This window comes from Rhinatrema bivittatum, chromosome 10 (assembly GCF_901001135.1).
Source record: "Rhinatrema bivittatum chromosome 10, aRhiBiv1.1, whole genome shotgun sequence".
Classification (NCBI taxonomy): domain Eukaryota; kingdom Metazoa; phylum Chordata; class Amphibia; order Gymnophiona; family Rhinatrematidae; genus Rhinatrema; species Rhinatrema bivittatum.
In genome coordinates this window covers 58,364,797-58,391,045 of record NC_042624.1, presented here as the reverse complement: position 1 = coordinate 58,391,045, position 26,249 = coordinate 58,364,797, and the positions used below count along the sequence as shown (strand labels likewise).

At 41.8% G+C, this 26,249-nt stretch overlaps 1 protein-coding gene across 4 annotated transcripts in view; it reads left to right on the top strand.

Annotated features, from left to right (window-relative positions):
• CRB1 (crumbs cell polarity complex component 1) overlaps positions 1 to 17,311 on the top strand; it is a 241,576-nt gene extending 224,265 nt beyond the window's left edge. For 2 of the 4 annotated variants that reach the window (XM_029618610.1, XM_029618608.1), the window contains one exon: positions 16,550 to 17,311. In XM_029618610.1, the coding sequence (XP_029474470.1) occupies positions 16,550 to 16,765 (216 nt within the window). In that variant the 3' untranslated portion in view covers positions 16,766 to 17,311. Of the gene's footprint in view, positions 1 to 12,895 lie in introns of all 4 variants that reach the window. The other 2 variants (XM_029618609.1, XM_029618607.1) reach the window with 1 other exon arrangement.
• The last annotated feature ends 8,938 nt before the right edge of the window (positions 17,312 to 26,249 follow it).

The following is a 26,249-nucleotide window of genomic DNA, read 5'->3' as shown; positions in this document are numbered from 1 at the left end:
TGCACTGAAATTTGTGCAGCAGTTGGGATTTTAGAGGCAGAACATTTTGACCAGGATATTTTTCTTATAGACAGTTTTGTAAAGAGAGATTACGTACACCTCATTGAGGTGCAGTTATCTATCTTGTGAAAATCAGCCTGCGAAGGCCTTTTCATGCATATTTTAGTGCTGCAAAGAATATTTCAAGATATCACTGAAAATACTTGGATCATGCTATACATACGCAAAGCACTGCTGATACATCCATAAAGGCAGAAATGATCAACATTATGTTAATCTGTGTTAACTGACTTTTTAACCATACTGTTTTTCAGGAAGATTATTGATTTTCTTCATCTTTTATGAGCAAACACATCAGTGACAAGCGTCTGAAAAGTAAATTGAGTCCACCGGGGACATTGCGACAGGTTGTGGAATCTTCAAAGAATGGACCCGAAGGTCTCAAACACATATAATTCTACGAGGTAAAAGTGTGGGTTGGAGACAAGCTTCTCACACTGTGCTTGTGCCCGACATGATAGAAAGCAAGTTTACTTAAGGAGGTTGTCAATAGTGTAATCGCGATGTCCCAGAGCGATTACACTATTGTAATTACACTATTGTCCCAGATGCTCTGGGACATCGCGATTACACTATTGACAACCTCCTTAAGTAAACTTGCTTTCTATCATGTCGGGCACAAGCACAGTGCGAGAAGCTTGTCTCCAACCCACACTTTTACCTCGTAGAATTATATGTGTTTGAGACCTTCGGGTCCATTCTTTGAAGATTCCACAACCTGTCGCGATGTCCCCGGTGGACTCAATTTACTTTTCAGACGCTTGTCACTGATAAAATAATTTGGGACTCTATATATGAAGTATCTGACATTTAGTGATCCTCGTTGCAAACAGAGCTTCACCCTTATTTCATTGAAGAACTTTGGAATTCATCCCCCTGATGCGAAACACGGCCGTGTCGGGGCTTTGTATAACTACGTTTCTACGCTTAGTATTCAAATTTTGTGCACTATTGGTGTGTGCACTCATTAAATTGTTTATGCTTCATTTATAGTGCTATTGTCCAGTTTAATTGATTGCCGCACATTCTTCTGCTGTGATCTTTTATTTTCAAACATATATCTATACATGTATATATACATATACACGTATACATATGTACATACAGATGTTTGATCATAAAAGATCAAAAGAGTAATATATATATATAGAGACACCTCTAGCAGTTAAAAATGAAATGTCTGATACATTTTTCCTAGTACAGTGCTCCTGTGAACACTATTCTTCACAGATTGATCACATCTGTGGAGATCAGGGCTTGTGATGGCAACTTAAGTCCATGTACAAAGCACCCAACAGCTCAGGAAGAGTCAGTGGGGAAAGTCAAGCTGGGTTGTTTTGTTTCATAATAAATCAGGGCCTTTGTTTCCCTGAGTACACTTGGCAGGCAAGCAGGTGACTTCTGAACATCTTATTTACTGTCAGCATTAACCGGCAACACTGACAGACGTTCACTTATCAAACCAAATAGTACTTTGGCAGTAATTATCTTAATTACCTGCAGATTCTGCTGCCACAATAATTCCTACATGGTTACCCTTCCTCACATGGGGCTAGTTGACAACAGTCTTCACTTTATGCATTTAATTGCTCCACAAATAGGCAATAAAGTTCTTAGAGAAAATTAGAAAATGTTGATTTATATAGAATGCACTCCTTTGTATTGATCACTGAGCTGCAGGATATGTTGGTGAAACAGCAGTTATGTTTCTCTTAACAAACAAAACGACTTCTCTAGTTGGGCAATGTATTGAATCTGACACTATTTTTAGGCAAATTTCACACTTTTTTCTTTTTTTTTTTTTCCAGCACTGAATGAAACTGCCATAAATCCACAAACACCAAACACGACATCAGTAAGTGCCAGTGTTCCCCCCCCCTCCCCCACTCTCACCCTCCCCAAATGAAGCCCAAGTGCATAGTTAAATCTGCAGTTAGGAACGCCATATCTACCATTTCATGCGATCTTCTTCCTGCCACCTTCACAAACTTAACTATTTGCTGTGAATAATAAGCAAAGCAGAATTCATCTGCCTCTAGTGACAGAAGGTAGGAACTGCTAGAAGGATTAGCAGTTACAGGGATTTTTATTTATATTTTGATACTCAGCCCAGAATTTAGCCATAGGTAGAGATCTTCATTTTCTGTTTTAGTTTATTTTTCCTGGGAATTTATTAGGGTTTATTATAACAAGAACAAAGACAGGAGACATCAATTGAAAAAACTGACTCAATTTTCCAGGTAAATACTGAGGTTTATTTTGTGGACAGAAGCCAGGACAATGAAATATAATTAAGCAGATTTACCCACTCAACATCATGCCCATCTGTACCCCATCCCTGGCCTAGCATGCCGCTCTCCCTGCCAAGAATCTCCCTCTCTCCCCTCCCTGACTCTCCGCACTGCAACAGCATTTATCTTTACTGGTGGTAGGCCCGGGCTTCTCCCCTCGTCTTCAGCAGCAGCTTACTGACGCTCCTGCGCCGTGCAGCACCGCACGTCTGCTTTTGTGCAGGGCCAGGGAGCCTGCCGGGAAGTGCTCCAAATGCATTCATGGCACCAGACAGCAGACACTTTGTCTGCTTAGGGGACGAGGAGGTGGCATGGGCGGCACCTGAAATGCAACCTATGCTTTGGCCCACACTGGCTTCCAGCAGTGGCTGGAGTCCTGAAATGCTGCATCTATAGCTCTGGAGCAGCATTTTCATTAGCCTAAAATCAGGGCGAATATCTGTTAAACAGATTGTCACCTTTGGCAAAATCCGGGAATTTATGGGTGAAAATCGGTTTAAACTGAAAATGAATGACCCTGGGCGTGGGCGACTGTCATATTTAAATAGGCACCAGGGCATCACCATTGCCTTTCATTTCATTAATTAAACTCAATACACTTCCTGTCAATGGGAGTTAACCAAATGGTTTACAAAAGATATAAAGTACATAATAGTACCATCACAAAAACAAATGTGCAAGATGATAAAGTAAAAAATCAGCAGACAGGTACGATAGCAAACCAGTATTAAACATAACTTGCTAAAATAAACATAAATTAGGGTAAAATACTATCAGAATATGCTGCTATCCGGACCTGCTGACTCTCCTGCTGAGCCTGCAGCAGCAGTATTAACCCCCAGGAAACTTCTCCTTGAGCTTTTGAGCCAGTGCACGTGTCAGCTGTCCTGCGGCAGCCCTGCCCCACCCGTGTTTCATGCTAAGCCATGCAGAGGAAGGGTCCAACATGCATGCCGGTTCACAGGTCGAACGCAAAATTTCCTTGAAGTTGTTAATACAACTGCTGCAGGCCTGGCAGTAGGAGACAGGTAGCAGGCCCCCCACTTAACTTCCAGAGGTGAGAGGGTATGGAGAAGCTCCAGGAGAGATATCCAGGGAGGCAGCTGGCCTCCCTTCCTCTCCAATGATTTCTGAGGGGAGGGGGGTGTTTCCAGCTTGGGTGATACAGTGCAGAAAAGAATACCAAATCTGTCAAGTTGACTAACGGCAGAGGGACCAGTTCTGTGGTAGTATCATTTCCCACAAGAAGGTCCTTAAAAGGATTACTTCTGTTGCCAGAGGAGGTACACAAACTGTTGCTGGTCTTCCCCGGGCACCTCAGCCTGGGTGAGAATCCTTACACTGCTTAAATTCACTTATTTGGTTATGGCTCAGAGAAATTTGCCTGGGAAGTCAGCATTGTATAAGGTCTAGTAAAGCTGTGGAAGTGATAATTAGTAGTGATAGTGGTAGGCTGTGCTCTTTTCATGACATCATAACAACATAGTAAAAGATGGCAGAAAAAGACCCAAGTAGTCCATCCACTCTGCCCAGCATGTTATTTTTTTAGGATAGCAACTGCTGCTCCATGCACATTACACCCCCCCCCCCCCCCCCATGCCTTTACCTGTCACTGTAATTAGAGACTTGTGTATTAACCATTGATAAATCCTGCATGATGCAGAAGGCTACACTGGCCTTTAACGCCCAATATACTAAACTAAGGAGATGCAGAATGCAACAACATCAACACAAGCACGTTAAAGATAGTGCAGTCACTCTGATGCTGCCCTGCTCAACAGCTTGAGGTTCCCCATACTAACCAACTTCAAAATGAAAGGGCCAGTTAGCATAGGGGACTTCCCCTCCCCCAAAGAATCAAATGTGGGCTTCCATAGGCCCTCACTACCTCTCCGACACCCCATCCCCAAGCTGATAAGAGCTTCTGGGACCACATATGTCTTCTCATACCTCAGACTAAACTCACCCTCAAAGGTGTGCAATTCTTCACTGGCAGAAAGACGCTGTCCTGCAAAGGGTTTGCTAACGCTGTCCTGCAAAGGGTTTGCTAACTCTATGATCTGTACACAGCAGATACAGGTCATAGTATCAGTGCTGCTACTTTGATTTTGCTCTGCAGATGGTAGGATGAAAACTGACTTCCTCCTACCAGCAAAGATTTGCACTATTTTGGGGCTGAATTTGGCCTGGAGAAGTTGTGTTGGCTAGACTGGAAGAGCCTTGACAGCTTGGAGGTGGGTGAGAGGAGTGTTGGGTGGACTCTTGTTAGCTTGGGGAGGAGTATATGTTTTTGGGTCCAAAAGACAGAATTAAGGCAACCTACTAAGGCTACTAAATGGCCAACTCTAGAAATGTAATTAACTTTAGCAGCCTAAGTAGACTGTGGTAACCCTCTTAAAGATGAATTTTCAAAACGTTTCACATGTGAAAACAGCATTTGCGTGCATAAATAGCCTCTACTTCCTTACTCCTTATTTTATAAATGTTGATAGTAGGCGCATATTTTCACTTTCACATGCACACATTGCATATATAAAAAGGGCCGATCTAGGAGCGTTCCAGGGTGGGGCCATAACACACATAAGTTGCTGTTTTAAAAGACACTTAACAAGCATACATTTTCCAACTTAGTCACACATTTTTGCACCTGCTAATTATTTGGCATATGTGATATTAGATGTGTAGTACTGGGTGGAAAGTCTGGGTGAGTTGGGAGGGAGTTCAGGCTGAAGAAGCAGGAAAGACTCAATGACTGGACAAACTGATGGACTAATTGTTAAAACTTTTAATTCCCTTTATGCATGCGTGTTATAAAACTGGCCGACGTACACAAGTAAGTCCTACTTTACTTTTGTGCGTAAAATATATGTGCATATACTTTTAAAATAAGTAGGAAAAGTACGTTTGTTCAGTACATTGATATACATGTTTCAATGCATTGCATGGATTTGTGCTTAGGTTGCAGGGTAGAGATGTGCATATCTGATAAAACGCATATCATACATGTGGGTTATAAAACACTATGGTAAAACTACACATGGCCATATACGCGCATAAATACTGCCACATGTACTGTCTGAAAGTTATCCTCCCTGGCTTTAATGCTGGATAGTACATCCTAACTCCTAATAAGATTTAAATATATATTTTTTAATTTGGCAAATTGCACAGAAACACTTAATAAATGGGCATTAGCCACTGCACATGTTAATTTTAACATAGGCCCCGTAATGATGTTACTCAAAAGCTGAGCAATCCAGTTTTAGTGATCAGTCACTGTCAGAATGAAAAAATGATTCTAACCAGAAAACAGAGCAGATATGTCCTGAATGTTATAAAAGGTTACCAACTATTTTTCCAGATAGGCTGATTCAGGTTTGTTTTTATTTATTCCCTTATATTCATGAATTGGAGGTTCCTCTTTTTGCAAGGGGAAACCAGAACTACACGTCCCTGCATGCAGTGGGGTAACAACAAAATGGGATCAGCCTGGCCAGAAAATAAAAGAGCCAGTTTTTAATCGTACTTATGGACAAGAGACAAATACAGAGCCAAAACTTCTCATGGCAAATATATCCATGGTAATCATTGGCAGATAAAGACTATTTGGCCTTACCAATATGTGCAGTTACCCTCCCTCCCTGACTGCGTCCAGGCCCAGCATGACCAGGTGTACATACCATGCATTTGCACAGGGTGGCCCACCCTGGCAGAGGGGCAGTGGGCCGGCGACAGCAGGAGAGGCCATGGGGCCACTGGTGCAGCCTATCCTGCCAGCAGCCAAAGAAGGAGAGAGGCTGCAGGCCGCCGGCGGCTGAAAATGAAAGGCCCGTGGCTGCGTCACTACAGACCCTACTTAATTCTCTGGTCACCTCCCTCCCTTGCTTTGGCCATTGTCCTTTGTATCTTCTCTCAGCATGCTTAAACTGTCACTGTTCTGATTGCTACGTCTACCAGGACCGATTACTGGAACCCACTATCTCTCAGCAAAGAGGAACGTCCTTCGAAGTGCTCTGTCCTTCCAGCTGCATTTCAGGACACCTTGACCTTAGGCCTCTTGCTAAGGAAAATGCTACCCTCTTGCACTTCATTGAAGCCTGCTAGATTTTAACCTTTTTTCATCCTGTCCCCCCACTTTTCCTTTCTTCTAGAAAAAGTATTCAGAGATCCTTAAGCCCCTCATTTAAGTAACCTTTAGCAATGTGGGAATGCTTTCGGGGATCCCAAGGTTTTCTCCCTTCAAGAGGATTCTGAGAGCTCAGTCTTGATGAGCTCCATGCTTTATCTTTTTCAAGGCCTCTTACAGGATTGCAGATTGTAAAATTATGCACAGGCACTGTCAAATGCTCTGTTTACTTTAGAGCCAGGTATCTTTTGGGGCCAAAGAAGGAGGACCCGGAACTAGCCTCTCGCGAGGCTCCAGAATAGATCCAAATAAAGGAAAAAAAAAAATTTTTTTTTCTACAACTCCTAACTTAGGTCCTCCCTACCATTCCTCCACCCACCTTCAGCACTCATACAAAATCCTCAGCACTCATCACGCCACCACAGCTTTCTTTCCAGCACCGTCAGCATCTTCATCCAGCCACCCTCAGCATTCATCCAGCCACCCTCAGCATTCATCCAGGACTCTCATCATTCATCCAGCCACCCTCAGCATTCATCCAGGACTCTCATCATTCAGACAAACACCTTTCCCTCATCCATCCTCAGACATCTCCTCTATTTACTGCAGACTTTCACCAGTTTGCTACCAAATTCATTCCAAGTGCTTCCCAGTCTAAACCTCCTCCAGAATCCCACTCACTATGTACACTTACAACATCCCAATCATCCACAATCAAAGAAGAATCCCCTCAACCAACTTCACCAACGTCATACAAAAAAGAATTATCCCAATCATGACTTCACCTTTGAACCAACTGCTAGGCCTCACGCTACTCTCAGTAACCCTCTTCAATGCACAATCCTTAACTAAAAAGACACACATCCTCAATGATTACCTCCTGGATTCCAACCCAGACATCTGTGCCATCACAGAAACCTGGTTAAAAAATTCTGACATCGCCTTAACCAACCAACTACCTATCCATACATATGACATTTTCACCTTCCACAGACACAAAAAAAGAGGAGGCGGACTTCTTCTAGCCACCAAGAAAGAACTCAGACTGACCGCACATACAATCAAGACTGACTCCAAATTGGAACTGGGGTTAGTCAAATCAAAACATCTACAAATACTGTTAGTCTATGCTCCCCCGGGAATTCTAGAAACGGACCCCTCCCCCCTCATAGAATCAATTGTGAAACATATTAACGGAGACCTACCAACAATGATTATGGGTGATTTCAACCTCCATACCGACGCTATACCCCGCTCTGCGAACTGCGAAGCCCTCCTCACCACCCTCAGTGCAATGGGATTCACTCAGACCATCAACAGCCCCACACACAAAGCTGGACGCACTCTGGATCTAATATTCATCAACTCCAATTTCTCTTGCACAACAGAACCCACATGTACCCCTATCCCTTGGTCTGACCATTTCTTGATTGAATCTTCCTTCTCCACATGCAAACAGACACGCTCCTCTCCGCACCTCTCTACCATTCAATTCAGGAAAGCATGTCCATCGGAGATACTTAGTGAGCAGCTTTCCAAAGAACTCTCTAACTTAGACCAATCTAATCCTGACTCAGCCCTTTCCTCCTGGCACAAGATTACTGAACAAGTTGCAAACAAATGGTGCCCATTAGTCTCCAAAACAATCAATCCAACAAAAAAGGGAAATCAACCCTGGTTCAGCTCCGAACTAAAACAGATGAAGCAGGAATTGCGACATAAAGAAAATAGATGGCGCAAAACCCCTAACACATCTACCCTCTCAACATTTAAGGGATTCTTACATCACTACAGGACTTCTATTCTACAAAAAAAAAGGAATACTATGCTAACAAAATACACCACTTCCAGTACGATGCCCAGGCCCTATTTGCTTATGTAACACAAATCACTAAATCAACCCCTCCATTTATTCCAGATGAACAAGCTCTAACCAAGGTGAATGAGCTCGCTGCATTTTTTCAACAGAAAACTCTAAATACCCTCGCCCTCCTCCCTCCAAACACTACACCTCTCAAGTCAGGAGAGAATTCCAACTCCCTTAGTAGACCCAAGTTCGACAGTTTCGAATATATTTCCACCAAAGAGATCGAATCCCTCCTAAAAAAACAGAAACCTTCTAGCCATCCGGCTGATAATATCCCATCGAAACTCCTGCTTCTCATCCCGAACACGATCTCAGGACCTCTGACAAGCATCATCAACGGCCTTCTAACTCAAGGAAGTTACCCAGACAGTCTAAAAAACGCTTCTCTCAAGCCCCTCCTCAAGAAACATAATTTAGACCCCAATGTTCTGGCGAATTTCAGACCCATTTCTAATCTCCCATTCGTTGCCAAACTTACGGAGAAACTGGTAAACACCCAGCTTTCTGAATATCTAGAGGACCATAATATCCTATTCCCTTCGCAATATGGTTTCCGCAAAGCACGCAACACGGAAACCCTCCTCATCTCACTTGCAGATCATATCCTAATGGGGTTAGACAAAGGACATTCCTTTCTATTAGTCCTGTTGGACATCTCGGCGGCATTTGATACAGTCAACCACTCCATCCTTCTAGATCGCCTAGCAGATATCGGCATCTCTGGATCAGCCCAAAAATGATTCAAGTCCTTCCTCAGCAATAGAACTTTTAAGGTCAAAATCAACAACAAAGAGTCTCCCCTAACAAATTCAACCGTAGGTGTACCACAAGGATCCTCCTTATCTCCAACCCTCTTCAACATTTATCTTCTCCCCCTCTGCCAACTGTTATCGGATCTCAACTTAATTCATTATCTGTATGCAGATGACGTGCAGATTCTAATCCCTATAACAGAATCTATCTCAAAAGCTCTTACCCATTGGAATAACTGCCTTCTTTCCATCACCAATCTACTTAACAGCTTAAACCTGGTCCTCAATGCCTCAAAGACAGAGCTACTCCTCATCTCCTCAAATGAAAACAATTTTCCACCACCATCACCTCACAATTCTCACATTACCTGTAAGCATGTTAGAGACCTTGGGGCAATACTAGACAATCGACTAAACTTAAAGAAAATGGTCAACACAACCTCCAAGGATTGCTTCTACAGACTACAGGTTCTAAAACGTCTTAAACCATTACTATTTTTCCAGGACTTCAGGACAGTCCTACAAGCGCTACTATTCGCCAAAATAGACTACTGCAGTGCACTCTTCCTAGGCCTCCCCAAATCTACCACCAAACCACTGCAGATGTTACAAAATGCGGCAGCGAGACTGCTGACCAGCACCAGCCGCGGTGAACACATCTCACCCATCCTCAGTAACCTATATTGGTTACCAGTAAATTTTAGAATCCTATACAAATCAATCACCCTAATTCACAAAACCATCCATCATCAACTTCAACTCGACTTGGAAATCCCATTCAAACTCCACTCCTCTAACAGACCAACTAGAGAGGTTCTCAAAGGCTCTCTACAATTTCCTCCGACTAAGGCCACACGTCTCTCCACGACCAAAGACAGAGCTTTTTCGATAGCAGGCCCATCTATTTGGAATAACATCCCTGCAAACCTCAGATTGGAACCCTGCCTCTTAACTTTCAGAAAAAGACTCAAGACGTGGCTCTTCCACCAAGCCTTCTCCGATCCTCCAGACAATCACTAATGGCTTCCACTCTCATCCGGCCTTGGCATTTATTTTCATGAACTATGGACTCTGGTACCTCCAGGTTAAAGCACTTTCAAGCTTTAACCCGTTCTCTCTATCGTATCTTTCATAATTAATACTTGCCTTTACCTTCCTTCCAGCTTGTTTTTAAGCTTCCAAGTTCTTGACTCCCGTTGATTGTAACTTTGACTTATTCCTATCTATGGTTATTTATTGTTTACCTGAATTGTTCCTTCAGTTATACCCTCTGTTAAATGTAAACCGATCCGATATGGTTATTTACTATGAAGGTCGGTATAAAAAACTGTTAAATAAATAAATAAATATTACCACCACTTAAAATTCTAAGACATGACAATTACACATTATTTGGAACTAGTCCAGTAATGCATCTCATGGTATTTGTCCCTGTTGAGCTTCTGAATATTTGTTTTATTTTAACGCTAGAAAATATATTGTATGGCAAGCGGTATTCATCAGAATAGGATAGAGGGTTAAACTCTAAATGCAACATGGCATCATATTCTAGTTCCTCAATAACATGAGATGGGTTTCACACAAATAACAACAATTCTGTATTAGTTTCACACATTCCTTGTAAGTACTGCTCTCAGGATTAAATATTGTGACATGCAGTTCACGATGTGTCTGACAGATTTTTTTTTACATCAGAACATTTCTTCAAGATTACATTTTAATGTTCATCAATCAAATAGTGAAATAGCATTTTATCCTGATAGGATGAGACTGTAGGACCTTTGAGGAGTACAACATTAGTCCATCATTAGTGCCGGTGGGGATACCCAAAAGCACTTCACTTTTTAGCACCGAGAATCAAAGAAAACAGAAGGAGTGCAAATGTTTAAATAGAAAAGATCCCTTTTTACCATGAAAAGCAGTTGTGAATGGCATGGCAAACAGAAAAATTTGGGAACCTGGAAGTGTGGCAGTAACTGGCAGGCTGGGTTAGCTTTGTGATTAATGAAGGCATACCATCCACAAGGCCACAGGGCTCTAGGAGGATGGATGTATCATCCAGACTAATACTGGAAGCTATTGAAATTATTGCTCAGCTTTCTTGGTTAGGCATGGGAAGGGAGGGGTAAACTAAATAGAAGATCTTACAGGGGGGGGGGTGGATTACAAACGATGACATCAGGATACAAAGGATGACATCAACAACTCATCTCTACTGCTGCCAACTGGAATATATCCTTGGCAGTGTGGGCAGACTAGATGGACCAGCTAGTCTTTTTCTGTCATTATTTACCATGCTACAATATTACTTTGGCAGTGCTTGGTTTTCGGAGTAGATGTGGACTAGAATGCACCTCAGATATTCTAGATGGGGAATTTACTGCAAAGTTATTCTGTTTACATTGGTTCTATATTGTTGCCATTCATAGCTGGTCATAGTGTTAGGTCACTGAGGGTAAATCACATCAGGATTCAGGGGTATTCCGATAGATGCAGCCAACGTAATCTAATCACTTCATGTGGAAACACACGCACTTGTATACAAAGAAAATTGCAGAACAGTCAAAAAAAGGCTCACTTCCACCAGGAAAATCTGGATAGATCTGAAAAGAATGTCTTGCAGGCATGTGTAAAACTGAATAAGGCAAATATTAAGAGTTTAGCAAAGTATTTCTCTTATCAAGTTCAATGCCTATATTTGTCCCCAAATTTCTCTGTCAGAATCTCTTCACTCCCTCTCACATTCACAATGCAGAGGGCTTCTGTACCCACTGGCCACCCCTTTTAGATGATGAATCTCTTCACCAGATAATTTACTTCTAGACTTTGGGGTGATCCTGATCTGGCATAGGAGGCGAGCACAGAAATATCCGCCATGGTTTATCCCACTTTTTCCATCACTGATTTAAATGAGGGATCCTGTACTGCATTGCTTCCAGTAATTTGTCTGCTGGTCACCACTGAAAGAGTAGTTACTGTGTCAGTGCCTTTTGCCTCTATAGTATAAATTGTTATCTAGTTCAGAATGATCCCAAGCAGTTATCAAAAGGGGGAAATAATTGTTCATTTCCTCTTCAGAACAGTAACTTACCCCTACATTTATTATTTTGCTATAAAATTGGAGGGAGGGAGAGAGAGACTGTTTTTAAGGCTCTCATAAAAGTAAAATATTTATACCATTGTAAGAGGAGCAATTAGTAACTCAGGGTGAGGTTTTGGTGATGGGTTAGGTTTTGGGGGGCAGTTTTACATGCACAGACAGAGGTACTAACAGAACGATAGACATCAGTGGAGATTTGATGTGATTTGGAGAGAGGAAAGGGACACAAAGATGAGATTTGTATATTGTACTCTCGACCTAGCTTGATAGCAGGTAAAGAGTGCATCTAGCAAGGTCGCGAGTCCATTGTACAAATCTCACCTTTGTGTACCTTAATGCGAGTAAATCCTATAAACAATTCAATGGCATATATTGTAACAATTTTCAAAAGCCCACTTACTCAAGTAAAACCCAGTTTTACTCAAAGGCTTTTCAAAATCAGACTCCAAATGCCAACTACTGTGTGCTGTGCACCAAATCTCTCACTTGCACATGTTTGTGGTAAAAAGAAAAATCTGCATTGATAGTTATTGGTCCTTAGTTTCCAGAGGGATTTGTGTTGCTGGCACAGAATTGGAAGAAAATTGCTCTAAACGAGGGCTTCCGTTTCAATCTTTCATTCTTTGCCTGTCTGAATTTGTTGTTGTGCCACATTAAACGTCTTGTAAAAGTTTACTTCTGTGCACATTATCTCCACAGAGTACAGCACCAAGAAAGGCAGTTGGTTTGGCATCTTTTATTGCTCCCAGTCTCACCGTAGGTGCAATTATTCTAGGAATTGTAATGGTACTGCTCATTGTTAAAGTACTGGAAGATCAACAGACTGGAGGGGCATTCAATCCCAGCAACCTGGAAAAAACTGGACCCGAAGTGCAAACGGCAAACAAGACCCCGAGTATCCCGCCAGAGGAGCACTTGATCTGACACTGGAGTATGACACAGTACAGACGAGGGGCTCTGGCTGTGTAGGACCCTGGCACGAACTGGATTCTTGACAGGTGCTGAAACTTTGTATTGCAGCAACATGAAAGTTACACAGGGCTTCCAGGGCCACAGTGGCCCCTTCTTCAGCTGGCTAAAGCGATTGCAAACTGCAAAGAATCCAGTTTCCTCCGGCACCAGCACAACTAGTAAAACTATGCACAGGCTCAAAAAGCAAACAGAAACAGGGTGGTGAGGGATAACATTTCTGTTCCATCTTCAGCCATTTTTCAGTTGTCAAAAGTAACTACAGGTACCATATCGGTTAGAGAATTTCTTCTTGGTTAGACTTCTGTAGTCATCAACACTTAACTCTGGAAATTACCTCCATGTTGATGATAACGTGTGGCATGAAGGTCATAACATGGTAGTGGCTCCATGAAAAGTAAAATACTCATGCAGGATTATGAGTGAAGTATATTTTTCATAGACAAAACATGGGAAAAACTATTTAATTCATCAGGCCCATAGTTTAGAAATTCTAGAAAAGGACCAAGGCAGCTTGCCCCCATAGACAGAATGTAGCAGTATCCTGAGACATGTTTTCTGCCAAATTTTAAAATTACAAAGGGATCAGTATTCAAGTCATTTTGTGGACAGCTTTTCAGTTAATTGAACATTTCCACCCTTCTCACTGGCTTAATTGTATCTCGGTAAGATGAGGGAGTGTTCCAGGGAGCTTGGAGCTTAATTTTAGCCAGATAGCACCAATATTGAGTGCTACCCAATTAAATTTATGTGGTGAAGTCTGGTCAGAGAAAATATTGGCCGTAAATTCCTATGTAATAAGAAGACTTAAGTAGAGCAGCATTATCAGACAGAATCTCACCCGAGCTCTGTCATACGAGTTTTTACCTGAGGCTTTCAGTTTTGAACACAGAACTAAAAAAGGGAATCAATCTATATATATGCAACACTTTTATTATATATCAAAAAGGGTTTTTTTTAAAGACATCTTATCCCAAAACTTTCAACAATGTAAAGTAATTGAAAGGGTCTAAAAACCTACGCAATTGTCACAACCCTCAGGCCTCAAACTATTAGGTCACCAAAGGTTCAATTAAAAAACCACTCACACCAAACATACATACCAATCTTACTGATATAGATATATAGATTGATTCCCTTTTTTTAGTTCTGTGTTCCCAATTTTGGGAATTGTTTTTTGCTTGCTACCTTCATTGTATCTTTGCCTCTGCGGTTACCTTTAGCTTTCAGTTTTGAAACATTTTTTTTTCTTTTTTCAAGTCATGCCTGCAGCACATAAACATGCAACAGCCCAGATGTCACTTGCAATAAAGATCAAAAGCAAAGATGGGAAAAGCCTGCCTTCAAGGCCGATCAATCCCTTCCACAGTTAAAATGCCCATAAGAGTGACATTGCTTGCAGTCGTGTTACCCCTGTGAGTTCAATAACTTCATCCATTTAACTCTGCAGAGAAACTTCTGCTCTGTATGCATCCCCCACCTCCATACCCCCTGCCTCCAAACAAAACCAATTAAACTCTCCATGGATTTAAAGAGCCATCATAGGCAAAAATAATTGTATGTAATATTTTATTGAATTCCCGTCGCCGTCTCATTTACTAGCATCGCTAAATAAAACATCTTTACACATGGGTGCATGCTCAGTGACATCTGAGTAACAGCTGTTAGTCATCTCTTTTACTATAACAACTTCCATTAATGTTCTGACTCAAAACATCAAACAATGATCAGTCAATTTTGTGATCTTTAGCACTAAAGATTGCTCGGCCTTTTGCACAATTCCTGCAGCACTATCACAATCTAACATTCCCATCACCACAGTTTATTAAGATGTTTATTGGGCTAATTCACTTTTCTCCTGGCCTTTCAAAGTTTGCTGGAACCTGTTGTAATCTCAAACACAATGAGGCTAATGTACTAAAAATCTTGATATCAGCTGTTAATGTGCATTAGCTTATGTTAAATGACTCATGTTAATGACATGCAACTAAGTTTTGCATTAATTTACTAACCTTAAACTTAGTGCATTAATGTGGACATAATTGCAAAAACTTAGCTACATCTCGCTGAGGCATAGCAAAGTTTTCTGCATTGATTGGTCTGTATTCACTTTTGCCCTTCATGCATTGTTTTTCTACGTGCTAATAGGTAATGAGCTGTCTTGAATAGTTTTGCATCTCATTACCTCTAACATCGGTTTTTGCATTCAGATTCTTGTGAGCTAATCAACAAGCGCTAAAAGTACTCTTAATGTGTTTGTGAAAGTGTTTGCACACTTTAATACATTGGCCTCTTTGCAAATTGAGTATGCCCAAAGAGTCATTTTTCTTGGCAACCTGACTGTAGGATGACTGAGCGAAATCTTGTGGGCTGGGGCAGGAACCATGTGGATTCCAGCCTTTTAGTCCAGCCTTTGAGAGTTCAGTCACAACTCAAACTTCCAGAGAGGGTCAGGGGCTCCTTGCTCCTGGAGACACAGGGGCTTCCTGATCCCAGCTGAGCTCACAATCATATTCCCCTCCCAGCAGGGTCCTGCCCACAGAGTTCTATCTCCCTGTAGGATTTAAGGTGGACCAGGCTAGATGCCTGGTCCCATACAGGTTAAAGAGAGGAAAACAGGTCCACTCCTTCACACTGATGTTGTCACCATTAAGCCTCTTCCTCAGCTAGAAACTGTGAAGTGACATTTAATTCATGCTATTGTAAAATGTCTAATAGAGGTTTTCACAAGATGACATCTGTTGCTTCCTTCCCAGCTAAGACTTCATTCAAAGCCCTGACCTACCTAACCAAGAAACTAGAGCAGTACTTAAATTCAGACGTTCAGCCTGGGATTGTATAAGACTGCATCAGGTCATGTCCTAAAATGATTAAATTTACCGGTAATCTTTTTTCACAATGATAACTGTTCAAAGCAGCTCTAACACATGTGGTTCTATTGCCTATAAGCAACAGTTTAAATCTCAGTTTTAAATTGTTAAAGTAACTAAAACAGATTTTACTCTTTTTGTATGCCTGAGATGGAACGTATAGACTTCTTTGAATTTCATAGTTGACAAATCTAATATTCTATTAAGATGACACCTGTCAATGCTTTGATTTGTCATCAGAAGTATTACAAGAATTCTCTTCTGATGTAAAATGATGAAAGGTATTTCCACTTTATAGATATGTACAAAAATCAAGTACCTAAAATGGCAACCAATATTATAGTTGATAGCTTTCTAAAAATATATTTTTCTACAAATAGTAAAGCATTATTTACAAAAAAATATGATTGTATTTAAATGGTACTACTGCTCAGAAATGTTTTCATATCAAGGTAGCTCTAAAATGTCTTGTGTCGTATATTATGCTGCAATTACTGTATTTCACTCCTTACAGACAAAAGATGTCTTGATGGCAGGTGTGTTCACCACTTTTGCCTCCATCATCCTGGTCCTCTTATTCATCTTCTGTGTTGGACTGTGTGCTTTCATTGCTGCCGCCAGCATGCGAGCCAACCAGGGTACCTACAGCCCCAGCCGCCAAGAAAAGGAGGGCTCCCGAGTTGAAATGTGGAACATGGTGCAGCCCCCACCCATGGAAAGACTGATCTAGATGAAAGCCAGCTTCATCCGCTACACTGTCTGCTTTAAGGCAAGGGGCTGATTGCAGGAGGGCATTGAGCCAAACGATTTGATACTATAAAATATTTATCTGAACCTAGCTCCCTAAAGGACTTTGGAGAATCATCTTCACTTAATCAAATAACATTGAAGGTTTGTTGTCTATTAGAGAACTCCTGCTACTGCTCTGGAGATGTGAACAAGCTCTAACCCCCGGTCTTTACACTGACCTCTCCAATTTCTACTCTGTTGTACAATTATATTGAAGCAGGGGATATACAGAACTTGGTCACATTTCTTTCTGTTTCTCCGTAAAGTAGAAAACTCAAAAACATTTCATACAGAATTCAAAGCGATGCAGTGCAGTGCAAAAGCATATTTTTAGGCCTTGCATCATTCATTGCTCTGCCGCCAGCATCCAAGACTTTTAGATTGTTTGCATTGTAACTTTCATACAGGGTAAGATATGAGGTTTATAAACCGTCCAAATGTAGTTTTCTTGAAGTAAAAGTGCCTGTCTTTTGACTTTTTTTTTTTTTTTTTTACTGTGGGTTTCTTTTTCATGTCTAGCTACTTTAGCTACAAAAAAAAAAAAAAAGCAAACATCTAATAATTTTACAGCCTGTAATAGATACCAAATAATCATAGCTTAGTGTTAAAGAGATGTACTGATAAATATGCCTTAGTTCTTTAAATCGGAAACTGGGAGAATTCTGCACTGCAGTAAAATAAAGTTGTTTCATAAATCCATTGTCTTCTCTTATTTGCTGCACAGATCTGGACATGGAGCAAGAGATCTTTCTTATGTATATTCATAGCCTATAGTGTAGGGATGGCCAGCTCCAGTCTTTGAGCGCCACAAACTGGCAAGGGTTTCAGGCTATCCACAATGAATATGCAGGAGCTAGAACTGCATATAGTGAAGACAGTGCATGCAAATCTATCTCATGCATATGCTATGTGGATATCTTGAAAACTAAGCTTGTTTGAGGCTTTTGAGGACCAGAGTTGGTTACCCCTGTTATACTGCAAAGTGATTATAGATGGATCAAATCACTAAAGGGCGAATTTTAAAAGCCCTACGCACAGCAAATCTGGGAGATACGCACGTGACCGGGCCACATGGATTTTAAAGAGCCCACAGCCACGTGCGTTATCTCCCGGTTCGCGCATTGGAAAAGATTTCGCAAAAAGGGGCAGGGAGTAGGCAGGCTGGGACAACAACGTTCAGTCAGAGTCCGATAACAGCGTAAGTTGCTGCTGCTATGGATTATGGGTAAGTAGTAAACTAAAAAAATTCGGGTAGTCAGTGGAGGTTTAGGGGTGGGGGGTTAGTAGGGTAAAAGGGAGACAGGTTAGGTAGGGGTTTAGGAAGTCTACTCCTTTACAGGGGCAAACTGGGAAGGAACAGGGAAATAGGCCCTAATGCGTCGTCATGCGCATCTACTAAAATCCGCCCACTTGTGAGACGGCATTCGCATGCATATGCATGCATTGATATAAAATTGTGCGCACATGTGCACGCAGGTAGCAGATTTTATAACAGGCGTGCATATATATGCGTGCATGTTATAAAATTGGCGTGTCCATATGTGCCCGCTGGCGACTCTAAAAATCTACCTTTTAATTTCTGGTATACCAGCTAATGCCACTATGCTAAGATAAACAAAGGAAGACTGTACAAGCATTTGTTCCTAGTGGAAAAGCTGATATGCTTCATAGATAGAGATCCATATTTCACCTTGGAAACTATCTAACACTCCCAACCCTTGAGGTCGGCCAACAGGGTGAGTTTTCAGGATATCCCCAATAAATATTCATAAGATAGACTTGAATACAATGGAGGCAGTATACATGCAAATTTTTCTCATGCATATTCATTAGGGATAGCCTGAAAATCTGACCTGTTAGGAGTGAATACCACTAGTCTAGCTGAATCTAGATAAAATACACTACAATGTCAGTATAAGGAATGAGCTTCCATGTGAACTAAATAATTATTCAGGTGGGTGCAACCTCTCTCCATCTGAAGGTATGAGTAGCAACTGAAAGATATGTCAAAAAAGGTCAGGCTATTTGTTGAGAAATTGCACTGTGTCTGAGAATATTATGTAAGAAAAGACTAACATAAAGGCCTGAAAACTGGAAATCAATATTCACAGTAGGTATAACCAGAGCAAAACTGGACACTGCCAGGAGGAGGTAAGACCTTGTCCTCCTGTCTTGTGGGGTGCTGGGGAGTGAGAGTAAGGAATCAGTAGTTTTTCAATTGGGTGGAGTAGGAGAAGAATTTGGGGATGAGGAAGGGAGGTTCAGGGGGGTGGATCATTTGTTTTGGAAAAGGTAGGTGGAAGGAGGATTGGAGATTGGGGTCATTTGTAGGGTCCTTTGTCTCCTGCAATTCCACAATTGTGCGAAGGCCAACAAAATATAGATCTTAGTGTGGAATTGGCTGGTTCCTGAGGAATTGATGTGGGAGATTGTGGGCCAAGTTAATACTGAGAAGCAGCAGCTGCTGTGAAAGAAAAGCTGGGGGCGCTAGGATGTGGAGAGAGGCTTAGGGGAATGGTGTGCATGTGAGTGAAAGAGGAGCTGGGGCAGTGTGTGCATATTAGAGAAAGAAGGCCACTGCTATTCACACCCAGCCCTCAAGGGCCGCAAATCCCTGATAAATATGCATCAGATAGATTTGAATACATCTTTCTGATGCATATTCATTAGAGATATCCTGAAAACCTGACCCGTGTGTAGTCCTTGAGGGCCGGAAGTGAATACCACTGGGCTTGGGGAACAGAGTTGGTGGGAAGAAGGGATTGAAGATATTGGGGTGTGTGAAATGGGGACTGGGGGATGAGCCGTGGAGAGCTGTGTGAAGGATAGGCTAGGCAGGGGATGGAGTGTATATAAGAGGGGCTGGATGAGGATGTATACTGGCATTTGAAATGGAGGATGAAGGAGAAAGCCTGGGATACGGAGAAAAAGAGGACTGGGAGTGGGGGATGGAGGGAGAGAGGACCAGGGGAGGGGTGAGGATGTGAATAAACACAGGGTAAGAACACAATTCCCTTTCCCCATTCCAGATCATTCCAAGATCTCAGAACCTGCTTTCTCTCCCCATTTCCAGTCACCTCTTCCCTCCCTCATCTGTGTCTCTGATCCTCCCTTTCTATTCCTCATTCTTCCCTTTGGTACTCCACCCCATCCCCCCTTGTCCTCCTCCTCTTCCTTTCCCTCTCCTTTATCATACCGAAATCTTCCACCCAGAAACTTCCATAAGAGCAACAAATTATACACATCATTAGCAGGCCAATACTGAATAAGGGGTAAAAAGGTAGCGCGTTGAAAACGCACGTCCAAATGCAGGTTAACAGTACTGTATCGGCCTGCTAATGAGACGCTATCAGGTTAGGTTTTCAGGATTGTCCTAATGAATAAGCATGAGAGAGATTAGAGGCAATGTGTATGCAAATCTCTCATGAATATTCATTAGGAAAATCCTGAAAACTCAGCCACTTGGCAGCCGTCGAGGGCGTGTAGTGAATGCCACTGCCCTTGAGGTTGTGGTCTTCCAGGACATCAGAGTCATGGCTTACAGGATCCTAGATTTACCAGTGCCACCAAATGACTTAGTAGCCAGGAGAAAATAGCCTGTTACCCTGCACAGATCCCAGTTCAAACTCCCCAGTGTCACAGCTTTACAGCAACAGCCTGTTCTATCGTTGTTACTTAAATGAATTTGAATGAGATCCTTGCTGGGAGGGATGGTTATGACTTATGACTGTCTTTGTAATTACAAGCTGTACCTGAAGAGAATACCATGAACTGGACTTGTGGGGTTTTTTGTTTTTTTTTATTCATTTGAACAGAATTGCCAGCCTTTATATCTAGAAATCCATCGCCAGTGGAAAAAAACTTCCTTTTTCTAAATGCTGACAGAGTGCTAGAAAAAAAAGAGCAATTTTCTCATGTTCTAAATGTCTGCCCAAAAACCGTACGCACTAATCAAACGGACAGAAATCAACATACATTGCTTGTTCAATGTGATCAAAATGTAGGAAATCTAAGCCAAACATTTATAAACGAAAGTGAAAAACTGAGGAAGAAGCCAATTAGGCAAGTAGTAGACTGCTGACATTTAGAGTGCGACTAAGATGAGCAAGAAGACAAAAATGCTTGGCCAGGAACCAAAAACATGAAAGACAAATCACAAAATAGGATGCTACTAATTAGGCTGAAATGCCAACATTGTTCCTATACCATGCAAAATACACAATGTCACGATGATGTCATGGCCCCTTCTAAAATGCCATGGGCCAATACTTTACAGATAACTTAAAAACATGAGATAGCTAGAAAATGAAATACAAATACTTATAAATGACATTTTGAGTTTAGCTTACTATTTCAACATTTTTAAACCTTTAAATACTATTTTTAATACAGAGCAAATGTCAGACATTTGTATGTATTATTAAACTCATTATTTAACATAGATAATGAGATTCACTTTTAACATAAAAAGTTGCAAATTTTTGTGCATGAAAACAAATCACTACCATGTAACATGCGAGTGGGTGCAGGAAAATCTCAATCTGTTAAAAAAAAAAAAGAAAAAAGGGGGATATGACATTAGCGTTAACATAAGAACATAAAAAATTCAATGCTTGGATAGACCAAAGTCCATCAAGCCATGCATCCTGTCTCTGACAGCGGCCAGTCCAATCGCCTAGAATTACCCGGAAAATCCCAATATGAAAGTCTGTTTCAAGTTGTTCTCCCTAAAAATTGAGACATGGAGACACCAAAGTCTATCTGGCTATTAGTGATGGACCTGCCCTCCAGAAAGTCATCTAAACATTTTTTTTAAACTCAGTTGTAGTACTAGCCTTAATCACATCTTCTGACAATAAGTTCCATAGCTTCTTTGCATATTGACTGAAAAAATACTTTTTAAAATTTGTTTTAGATCTGCTACCTGTTAATTTCAGGGAGTGTCCTGATAGTGGAAATAAATGTTCCCTACTCAGGATGTGCAGCCACATTTTCAAACTGATTTTAAAAGGGTCACACGCGTAAAAAAAAAAAAATGGGGTTACGCGCATGGCCGGGCCTTGCGAGCACAGCACGCAGTTTAGAATGGGCCCAACCATGCGCATAACCTCCATTACGCGCCGAAGTGCTGGGCCCTGAAAAAGGGGAGGACAGGGGGGGGGCGTGGTTTAGGCAGGAGTGGGCCAGGACAGCACCATTAGCCACTGTCCCAGGGAAGCATGCGCTGGCAGCTGGCCGGCATGCGGAGATTAATTCTGCTCTCGGGGAACAGTAGGTATTAAAATAAAAAAATTAGGGATAGGTAGGGTTAGGTTAGGGGTAGGAAGGGTAGGGTTAGGGATAGGAAAGTTCCCTCCCAGTCTGCTCCTTAATTGGATAAACACGTGATGCTGATCTGTTAAATCCAGTTCATATTTATTTAATCTTAAATTACACTCTTCAAAGTAATACAGTCAATGAACTGTTTGGCCTTTGTTTAAACTTCACAGAGAATAGGTTATAAGATTAAGGGCCACCAGGGCTTATAGCTTAATGCTTAAGGCTACTGGCGTTATTGAGAGTGATGAAAAACCATGAGCAGGCTGCACACTTTGTACACTGTATCTGTATCCAAGCAAACCAGCATCTAACACTAGAAAAGGCTTAGTATCCCTCTTATTACTTGTCAGATCTAAAATAAATCTAAAGACCGTTTCATTTTACAAAGAAAGTTTTTCAATACAGATCCTGTGGTAGGAAATGATGCAGCTAGATTGAAGATGAAAAAACGATAAGCACGTGAATGTTTAGTGAATTTTTAAAGAAAAGAAATGTGTGTGCGTGCATGTGTATATCTAATCCATCTGTAAATGCACATATATACCCGTGCTCCCAGAATCCTGTGGTTGAGAACAAAACTGCATAATTAGCCTGTTTCTGCATAATTTACAACCTTCAGCTCAATCAACAAACATGAAGCATCCCCACTGCTAGTAATTCAGTGGTCTGAAGGAAGTTACATTGTGCCTGCAGGGCTGACTGAAAGGCTGCTGTGCCTTCTGCTCCCTGCAGGCAGAGTGCAGGGAACAGGAGGGGGTGAAGCTGAAGCAGGAAGAATAGAGGACTGCTCACTAATTCAGCCCCTCCCTTCCTGTTGTTCCCTCCTTCCCATCCTATCCTGAAAGGCATGGGAGAGGAGGGATGAGGTCAGAATGAACAGTCAGAATGTTTGAGTCATGAAATCTCTCTTAAACCAAATAATTCTGATATAACTCCTGGATGGAGAACGGTGCCTTTAGAAGAATTTCATCTTTCTAAAGTCAATCACTAGCTGACAGACCCGGATGTGCTTTGGATATCTGTATCTGCCCATGTCCCACAGCTGGAAGGGTCAGAATTAACATCCATTAATAGCATGAAAAACTCTACTGATGCTGAGGGTGGCTTCAGAAAACATAAGCTCATATACTCCAAAAGATGACAAGGATTTTCTCAAGAAAATATAAAAAGGATGGTTCCACTGAATCTTAATTCATAACAAAAGTGACAGATTCACATAAGTTTGAAACTTCTATATCGTTACTTGCTAATTAATTTTTGTACATGATAAAATTTTGTATTTGTATATTGTTTAACAGCAAAGTATTGCCGTTACCGTTTTAATCCACTTGGATTCGTGGCTTTTAATTATCTTAATTCATTAATATCCTCTCTTCCTCAGGTCAGTCATATATAGTTTAAATACTGCTTACAAATAATGCAAAAGATTTTCAATAAAAAGTTGAAATTTGTACTTGGTGAGAAGAGTGACTTTATGCAAATCTGTCATATACAATGTTTGCTGTAGAATCTGCCACAGGAATCCGGGAACTATGTATACACGCAGTGCAAACCACTAAAAGTTGCAGTCAACCCTGGGCAATCTGAAGAACATTTATTTGCTGTACATGGAGCTGCTTGCAATATCCCATTTTTTTGTTAAAGTATTTAGCATTCTCTCTCCTACACCTCACGAAGAGATGTTCCGTCCGTCTTTCCGCCCTTTTCAGTTTGGCATCTCCACCACCTCCATCATTCAAGTCTGATCCCACTCCCCTATCCCCATCTGACTCATTTGGCATTCGGACTTCTGCCTGGGCCTTTGCTGCTCTTCCTGGCCTACCTGGTCGGGGTTTTTGCCACTCAGGGGAGCTTCTTCTCGGGATCCCGCCCCTCACTCTTTGTTCCTCTTATCACCTGGATTTTCCAGCCTCCTGAATTTGGCCGAGGAGTAGAGCTCAGTCTCTCCCTCTCCTTAAAGTTCTACCCAGGAACACTATTTTTACCCCTAGTTTTTTTTTTTTCGTTTTTAAATAGTCCTGCCAACTTTGTCCCTGGGTCTCTAGTGCCTTCATTCATGTCTGGGACTCGCACCGCTGTTTGGTATGTATAGTCCATTACAAACCACCCCTATTTTAAAAAGTGTGCTAGCACCAATGGAAGGAGCTCCCTCTCCCCCAAATGAAAAAGTAAGTCTGCATTAGTCATCTCCTTTCCAGGCCAATGTTCAACTTAAAATTGATACTGCTGCGGTGACACTATTTCATTATTCTTGAAATCTTTCATTGTTTTTAGCCATTTAAGAAGCTAACAAATGAAATGCTATCCCTTTAAGAGAGTAATGGAAGCTCTTCACTACCCACCTGATAAGCCAGGCACATTTTTCAATTATTGAATAATTTATTTTTCTCTCTAATGGTTTCTGTCCTAGGTACCAAACAGGGAGCTCCTCTCTGCTTTCTTCCTGGGTACGTGTGGGCTCCAACCCGACTGCAGAAGTATTTGTGGATTACAAATATACATAACATAGTATCCCAGGATACTGAGGGAGCTCAGAGATGTGCTAGCAGGTCCACCGAAGGACCTGTTCAACACATCCCTGAAAACGGGAGTGGTGTCACGGGATTGGAGAGGAGTGGTGGTGGTGGTGGTCGCCCCACTTCACAAGCGTGGTAGCAGCGAGGAGCCTGGAAACTACAGGCCGGTTAGCCTCACCTTGGTGATGGGAAAATTAATGGAGATGCTGCTAAAGAAAAGCATAGTGAAGTATCTACAGTCCAGGGGCTGCTGGAACAGAGGCAGCATGGATTCACCAGGGGAAAATCCTGCCAGACAAATCTAATTGATTTTTTTTTTGATTGGGTGACTAGAGAATTGGATCAAAGAAGAGCGCTTGATGTGATTTACTTGAATTTCAGCAAAGCTTTTGATACGGTACCACAAAGGAGGCTGGTGAATAAAATGAGAAGCTTGGGACTCAACGACAAAGTGGCAGAGTGCATTAAAACTGGTTGTTTGGCAGGAGACAGTGTGTAATGGTAATGGAACCTACTCTGAAGAGAGAACCATGTTAAGAGGAGTGCCACAGAGACCAACCAGTTCTGTTCAATATCTTTGTGAGCGACTTTGCAGAAGGGATAGAAGGTAAAGTTTGTCTCTTTGCAGATGATGATACTAAGATGTGCAACAGAGTGGACATGCCGGAAGGAGTAGAAAGAATGAAAAGTGATTGAAGACTTGGCAGCTGGGATTCAATGCCAAGAAGTTCAGAGTCATGCACCTGGAGTGCAGTAATCCAAAATAGCTGTATATGATGGGGGGGGGGGGGGGGGAAGCCTAATATGTATGGACTGGGAGAGGTACCTTGGGGTGATAGTATCTGGCGATTTGAAGGCAGCAAAGCAATGTGACAAAGTGATAGCTAAAGCCAGAAGGGCTGCAAAGAGAGAGGAATAACCAGTAAGAAAAAGATGGTGATAATGCCCTTGTATAGGTCCTTGGTGTGGCCTCACCTGGAGTACTGTGTTCAGTTCTGGAGATCATATCTCAAAAAGGATAGAGACAGAATGGAGGAGGAGCAGAGGATGGCGACCAAAATGGTATGGGGGCTGTATCAGAAGACATATGAGGAGAGGTTGAAGGAGGAGGTGCAGGGGGGATATGATGTGGACCTTCAGATACCTGAAACATTTTAATGATGCACAATCGTCAAACCTTTTCTATAGGAAAGCAAACAATAGAATTACGGGTCACAATATGAAATTTCAGGGAGACAACTCAGAACCAACGTCAGGAAATATTTCTTCACTGAGGGTGGTGGATGCCTGGAATGCCCTTCCGGAAGAGGTGGTTAAGACAACAACAGTAAACAAATTCAAAAAGGCATGGGATAAACACTGTGGATCCCTAAAGGCTAGAGTTGGAAATCAAGGAAAGGGAGAATGGGGATAACCAGCATGGAGCAGCAGCTACTACCCCTAACAGAAGGCTTGGGGATTACTATCCTTAACCAATTGGCTTATATGAGTTTGATGCAAATGCAGCATTGCTCCTTGCTTCAACGGCGGGGGAAGGGGGGAAGAGGAATTGGATTTAGATTTATTTATTTATCATGTTTTGTATACCGT